Source organism: Antennarius striatus, chromosome 2, assembly GCF_040054535.1.
Source record: "Antennarius striatus isolate MH-2024 chromosome 2, ASM4005453v1, whole genome shotgun sequence".
NCBI classification, from domain to species: Eukaryota; Metazoa; Chordata; class Actinopteri; order Lophiiformes; family Antennariidae; genus Antennarius; species Antennarius striatus.
In genome coordinates this window covers 26,099,684-26,107,500 of record NC_090777.1, presented here as the reverse complement: position 1 = coordinate 26,107,500, position 7,817 = coordinate 26,099,684, and the positions used below count along the sequence as shown (strand labels likewise).

Below are 7,817 nucleotides of genomic sequence, written 5' to 3'. Positions count from 1 at the left end.
GGGTTAGAAGATTCTGACCCACAAAAGATCACCCAAAACAAGCAGTTTAGAACAACACTCTTAAAACAAACGCTCCCATGGAGAAACGGGAGGGGAAACCAGTCCGACATTCCCAGGAATGTTTATTATCTAGGGATGGATGCGAGGAGCTGGACTCATTAGCGTCCTCCATCTCTTTCATGGTGGCCCATTGAGAACTTCTCCCGGCCCAAAACAGGGTAGCGCCCCACAGGTTTAAGCAGCAGCGCTGACATTTACTTCCCTCTGTCTTCTCCGGATCTATTCTAAAACAATCAGCTCTGGTCTATTCTTATCCAAGGAGTCGTCCTGTGCGTCTTTGACCCACTGGTCTGAATCACACAACCAGCATGGAGAGACCAGAATAGAACACAATGAAGGGACCACCGGGGGGGCCCCATGCTGCCTAGGCTGCGGGGAGGAGGTGACGCTCGTCTCCTCTGGGACAAAAGCTTTTACTGAAATATCTCAACTGCAGACGGAGGCAACACAACGGCAAATATCTATCGATCGGTCTGCAAGAAACTAATCAAAGCGATCAATGCAGATGTTTGAGTGTTTCCTGTCTGATGGTCCTGACTCTGAGGTCTGCTTCGAGGAAATTCGATTGTCCTAGAAACCAAACTTAGAAGGTCCGTTTTTGGTTTCATGGCTCAGCAGAACAGCATCCCAAACCTCCTGGTTCTGATCCAGATGGTTCTAGATTCTCTTCCCTGGGTGTGAATCATTTATTGACTGCAGACAGCCCATAGATTTAGAACTTTGTGTATCAGAGCGTATCAGAATAACTCCAGCGTCTATTTGCTGCCAGCTACCACAGCAGGAGTCCCTCCTTCTCTTCTCCCTGGTCTGTTCTACACCTCCATCACGGAGGAGGGCCTGGAACCCATCTCCTTTGTCATCAGTGAAGTGTGTGTCCCACCTGCTGCCTCTGGTGTCGTACTGCTTCATGTTCTTGATGAAGTGGATCTTCTTGGTGTGGCGCGGTCTGGGCGACCCCCCAGACAAGTTCCGCGTCCTGCAGGGGGGAAGAAACAGGAACATGTTAAGAGATTTAAGAGCCGTGACGTCGCCGTGACGACCTCGCGGATTGAAACAAACCGACCTTGACATTGAACGCAGGCCAAGGAGCTCAGCGCTATGACATCACAGCGATTACGCAACGTTACAGCCAAGGGTCACATCAGCGGTGAAACGACAGCGAGCGCTCAGTCAGGCTAATCCCCAGGCTCTCCTTCAGAACCTCACGGGACACAGAACCAATAGAACCCCCAGCAGCACACACACAACACACAACACACACACGCTAACACACAACACACGCTAACACACGTCAGCACACAGTAGTTCATGTCAGCACATGTTAGTGCACATTAACACATTAGCACACGTCAATATATGTGAACACAGACGTTTCCTAGTTTGAGGCCGTCTGATAAAAAGGTAGACATGTTGTGTGATTGCATGTTGCATGACATTAATGTGCTAAAGCACATGGATGACTCAGCCATTTTTTAGACATCAATCATCTTTTATTTGTAGAGAATCAACACACACATGATAGAAAACCATAAGAGCTCCAGACCATGACAACCTAAAAAAACACACACACACCAGTGGGAGGAGGGAACACCCAAACCCACCCACCAGCACACACACACACACACACACACACACACACACACACACACACACACACACACACACACACACACACACACACACACACACACACACACACACACACACACACACACACACACACACACACACACACACACACACACACACACACACACACACACACAGCATCTGTCACTGTTTTTTCATGGTTGACCTACTGGTTCCACAACACTTATCTCTGTTGCTCGCTATGTGACTGACACACACACACACAAGGTAGGAAGCAGATGTTTGAATGTGTGTGTCTCTGTGTGTGTGTGTGTGTGTGTGTGTGTGTGTGTGTGTGTGTGTGTGTGTGTGTGTGTGTGTGTGTGTGTGTGTGTGGTTCTGATGCAAGTGTAGCATCTGTGTTGTGTAGTTACACGCATATTCAGCTTCGGTCACGTTGAGTTGATTTCTGACTGAAATCGTCGCCATGAATCAAAACACGCGTGACGAACCTTTAATCTTCACAACAACTGTTTTCGTTTCGCTGAACTTTCAAATCAAAACTTTAACAGACGGGAAGAATTTGTTCTCCGTGGCTCCTAAGAAAGGAACCTTTCCAGGAGAACTGAAAGAGTTCTAGATCAGAGTCAACCCGTTGGGTTCGGTGTCAATCCGATATGAGTCCATGTTTAACGTCTCTCTGCCACACCATGGAATCTTCAGAGCATTCAGTTTCCATGGGAACAGTCATTCCGCCACTTTCCAGGATGTTGAGGAATGAATGGAAAGAGCCCATTGGTCGATACAGCTGACAGATGCTGAAGATGATGGTGTTTGTTCTAAAGAAGGTGTCTGATCAGTTCATCGGTTTATTATAGCCCGAGCTGCCAGGACAAACATCTCGTTGGGTTTCTCTTGACTGGAGTTTCTCAGAGTCGACATCAGCATCCATCAGAGGTCGGACAGCGGCGGCTGACGCCAGCGCTCTCCCAGCCTTTCTAAATCCGTCCCAGTATCGGCAGGGCCGTTATCACAACACGACCAGCGGACCACATCCCTGAGAACCAGTCTGTGGTGGAAAGTTTCCCACATGTGGGAACGGAAAAATCCAGTTTCCCTCACTGATGGAGACGACGATGATTAAGAGATAAGACAGACACGGGCCTCGCCGGTTCGCCGCCATCCTGATGCCACATTCTGTCTTAAAATACACCAGACTGATCGCTGGAAATAGACTCAACTCTATTTTTACTCTGTTTCCTTTGGCCTCCAGTCTTTCCTTCCCCTTTTTTAAACTTCTGGCTCTTGTTCTTCGACATTTTGGGCCAAGTCTGAACTCCTGGTTCGTACAGCCTCCAAACACATCAGTACTTCTCTCATTTTGTCATTTTTAATTTGGTTCCTTTGAACGTTAAATTGAAAATCATCAAACATCAGATTAACCAGGAAGTCTGTGAAACCGGCTGTAATCTCCTCATCCTCACCTGGGATATTTTTAACTGCGTCTTCATTTTTTCCTTCCAAAAATAGACGCTTTTATCACAAATGTTATAAATAATGTCATGAAAGTGGAAATCCAAACAACCTGCTGGCGCTGTAGCAACAAGACTTTCACAACAGCTCATCAAACCAACCAATCAGCTGATCAATCATCTGGAGGCGGTGCCAACGAGCTGCTCGCTCTCCACCTCTGTCTAAACCGCTTTGCACGGAATGAAACTGGTTTCAGCGTTCACACTGGACAGGAAACGCTTCCAACCTAACACAGACGAGACAGGAAGTAGCATCCAGTCCACACTGCACGCTTTAGACTCTGTGTTTGTTGTCAGGGACTAAAATGAACCCTGAGCGGCGACTGACAGGTTATAAGAGTCACCTGCAAGCCATTTACGACGGGTTTTTGGATGTTAAACCTATTGGTGCCGTCAAAGTCAAAATAAAAGAGCCTTTTCAGGTTTCAACCCCCCCCCCCCACGCTCTATCTCACAAGGTTTTACTTGAACCTCCCACACTAAATCCTCACCACACATACACACACACGTCATTGACCAATCACAAACCATAGATTAAAAGTTCTGTTGTCTAAATCCTTATCACACACACACACAAACACACACACACACACACACACACACACACAAGCGTGTAAGAACAGTCTGTCCACATGGTGGATGGATGATTGATGCTCCACATATTGCACTACATGTGCTTGTGACTAAGCAAACCCCCCTACACACACACACACACACACACACACACACACACACACACACACACACACACACACACACACACACACACACACACACACACACACACACACAGCTGGCCTGCTGTGGGTCTTACATCACCAGATTAACAGACTCAGGATTGGACATATAGGCTTGGCTGTGTCTCCAGGACACGCAGATCTTTTTTAGTTGCGTCGTCAATCAGCTGAACGATGTGCTTCAAAAGAAAACAAGAGCAGATTAAAAAAATCACGCATGACTCAACTGAAAACCAGAGGCTGAAAAACTGCCTGAAAACCAGTGACTGAAAACCAGCGACTGAAAACCAGAGGCTGAAAACCAGGCTGTTTTTGCTGGAGGAACCGACGTGTTTAGACACATGTGAAACAGGGAGATGATGTCAGTCAGATCACATCTCCTCTGGGTTCAGCATCGGTCCAGAGGGTGTGTCCGATCAGCCGTCCTGATACTCCTGATAAGTTCATGAATTCAGCTCCGAGTTTCAGGAACGTCGTGGAGACAAAATGCATCTGATAGTTGAACGGCACCATTTTGATGAACACACAACAGACACACACAGTGGAGAACATGAACTTTTAACAGCAGCAGCTTCCTGTTGGTGTTTCAGAAGCAGGTGATCCAACATGAAAATGGGTTCCCGGGTTCTTCAGGTCACGAGTCAAGTAGAGGTTCATCTATCAGCGGTGAGCAGTGGAAACAAACCCGGCCCACTGACACCTGATGGGAGGGGGGAAATCCTCAACGTCACGCCGCCGTCACTGGAATCCCCACCTGAGTGAACCATTACGATCCCAGTACTGCTCAGAATCCCACCCCGTCTAGCAGCAGAGCTGCATGGAGAGTCCTCCTCCACCAGAGCATCTGCTCACCAGATGTGTGTGTGTGCTAACCAGATGTGTGTGCCCTAATGAAGCCGTTGGAAGGCGCTCTGGCCGGCTGGCGGCACTTCACAGGCGGGGAGAGAGGAGAAACAGAGCGTGACTGATGACCCAATCCGGCGACGGCCAACTTCATCACACCAGGAAGTCTGTTGGCGAAGACGAGGCTGCTTTTCATTTCAGCCATTCCAGGTTTAATGAGTTCCACGGAAAACCAACCGATCGCCACTGCCGCCGCCGTCCACGAGTGGCGAGCTTTTAAATAAAGCTATGAATAATTAAAACGCACTAGCAGCGTTTCTAATCAGCCATGGAAGCAGATCTCATGTGTTTATATTGTGTCCTCACCAGAATGATCATGATGTCTGATCCAGTCAGCAACCCCCCCCACACACACACACACACACAACGTCAGCCAAACCAAAGCGGCGGATGACATCACAGCGGGTTCACCCTGGAGTCCAACCGATGAGCTCTTATCTGCCGAGCCAGTTCCCAGCCTCCATCACTGGGGGGCTGCTGACATTCTCTGGGTTTGGGAGGCTGCCAACACCGTGACGAAACGGATCCATCCGTCAGTAGAGGCCTGGCGGGTCTGAACCGGCACTAGACACCAGAACTGGCATCATCCACACTCCGTCTGTGACTCATCCCCATTTAAACTTCACAATTACATCATTAATATTTAAAAAAAACAACAACTCTCTTCCTCTATTTCTCTCTCTTCCTCTATCAGCCGAGAAGATCCAAACTCTTCCTGGCGGTGGTGAACGCCCCTCCAACAAAAAGATTCTGGGATCATATGTCACGGCAAACCGCTTGACTTCATGTCGGTTTGTGGGTTTTAACAGTCTGCAGGTTCACTTCCCCTCCACCAAGCTCCTAAATGTAAACCATAACAACTTAGTTTCTCACACTAGATTAATGGACACAGCATCAGACGGTGTAGAAATATGGTTTACATGTTTCTGGAAGCTGCAGAGCCTCATCTTCTTTCTGCCACAGAGGGTTTATATACAGTATATATACTGTATATATTTAATCTTAAAAATGTCTGCATGTGTCACATTTACATCTTCAAGTCGCATAATCCACAGAAACCATTTGAATCTGCTTCATCTCAACAACCTGTTGGTGTCGGTTCCCTTCCTCTTCCAACAACATATCCCACAAATAGAGGCTTTAATCTCAGAGATCTGGATTATCTGGATCTGGATCCAAACCTTGTCATCTTCGACAATCTCAAAGGAAAAAATGGTACAGAATCTGCATCCAAGTCCAGATCAGCCTGAAAATTGACAAATTTTAAGAAGATGCCCTATGATCAGTAGAATTTATTTACATAATTTGGATTTTTTTTAACTTTACTTTCTCATAAACTCCAAACAGAATAATCTGAGGCGGACACATACATCTGTTCCAGAATTAATCATCACCAACTCCCCAGGTCAGGAGGCATGAGTCACGAATGGATAAGCCTCTTCCGAGGAGTCACCTGTGCAGGTGTGACTCAGGAAGCCGACATGTCTGCAGTGGATAAACACGACCGGAACCAAACCCAAACACGACTTCCAGTACCAAATCCAGTGTGAACACTCTGAAGCCGAACCGGATCAGCGCGTCCACACCTCTCCATCAACGCCAAACTTTGATGTTCCGGTTTAAACGCTCATCGAACCGCGGCGGAGGAACCAAACACACCCGAGCTCCCTCACCTTTGTCGCGGCTCAGACGAGACCGAGTTGCAGCTCTGAACCGAGAGGAGCGTGGAGGACTTCCGCGGTCCCAGCGGTGACGGCAGCAGGCTGGCGTTCGACGGTGACGCCGACAGCAGGTTGTTGCTCCCCGGTGAGGGGGACGAGCCTCTGCGGCAGTCCAGCAGCGCCTCCGCGCTCCCCAGATCGTTGAACCCCGTATCCGACGGGAGGACGAGGATAGGCGGTACTGTGAGGAGTCCTGACCTCGGTGCCGCCGCGGGATTTACGGTCCCGGAGGTGGCGGCCGTTGCCAAACTGGGGAACGTCCCGTAGCTGTTGTTGTTCGCCGGCTCCGGACACAACCCGGCGGCGGGGACGGATTCCGCCGCCTCCGTATCCGCGTCTTTGTGGCGGCGACTTCCTACATTCTCGGCCGAGCTGCTCGGGACTGGCCGTCCGTCCAGGGAGATGTTACTAAGGAACAAAAGGGCGGCTTGTCGCCGGCGGGAATTCTCCCGGTTCCTCCGGTTGTGGTCCCTGCTACCCGGCGGTTTCTTGCTGCTTCCCGCGGCCGCTGCCGCAGCGCTGAGCTGGCCGCAGGCGGCAGCCGCCGCCATAGCTTCTGTCCCGGCGAGGAAGTCTCGGCTCGAGCCCCGTAACTGTCAAATCCCTTTTACCCGGCTAGTGGGTGCTCCACGCCCACCTCGGCTCTCATTGGTCCACGAGGTGAATACGTAATGTCGTAACACGATAGCGTACGTGCCTTGGGGGAGGAGTTTAGCCACGCTGTAAGATGGAAAAATGTAAATATGGTGTAGAGAAATCGGAGGATTTATAGTCTGGTCCTATTTTAATTATGATTTTTTTTTTCACTTTTAACACAAACTTTATGAATTTTAAATGATCCGCCCTGCAATAAAAAAAAAAAATTAAACTTTGACATTTGTGTTGTTGTTTTTTTTGCGGCATCCGTGAATCGTCTGTACCTCTGATGCTGCAGCTCCACCTGATTTGATTGGCTGTTGGTTCCAATGATTAGCATGACTGTTAGCCTGCTAAATATAACCAGTAGGACACCAGAGTGTAATCCCTGGAGGCTGGGAGTTTGTCACCTTCACTGCTTGATCCCCCGCATTGATCTACTGAACAGCGCATGAACTTCAGCTGACCCAGAATAAAACAGGGTGGATCATGGCCTTCATTCTGTTTGATCTCTATGGAAAGTAGACTTTCCTTTGCATGACGTTATGTCTCCCTATGGATTATAATGTATATTTTTTTTATGCGAGGGAGTTGGCTGGGAACTTCTATAAGAGGGAAATGAATAGAAAACAGACAGAACTCACGGCAAAATCCCCACA

The 7,817-nt window shown here is 48.7% G+C and overlaps 1 protein-coding gene across 1 annotated transcript in view; it reads right to left on the bottom strand.

Annotated features, from left to right (window-relative positions):
• Positions 1–7,317, bottom strand: part of cables2b (Cdk5 and Abl enzyme substrate 2b) — a 14,726-nt gene extending 7,409 nt beyond the window's left edge. Inside the window, exons 1-2 of the mRNA XM_068307003.1 lie at positions 6,475–7,317; positions 941–1,036 (exon numbers count right to left, since the gene is read on the bottom strand). Of these exons, the coding sequence (XP_068163104.1) occupies positions 941–1,036; positions 6,475–7,073 (695 nt within the window). The 5' untranslated portion in view covers positions 7,074–7,317. The remainder of the gene's footprint in view (positions 1–940; positions 1,037–6,474) is intronic.
• Positions 7,318–7,817: the final 500 nt, after the last annotated feature.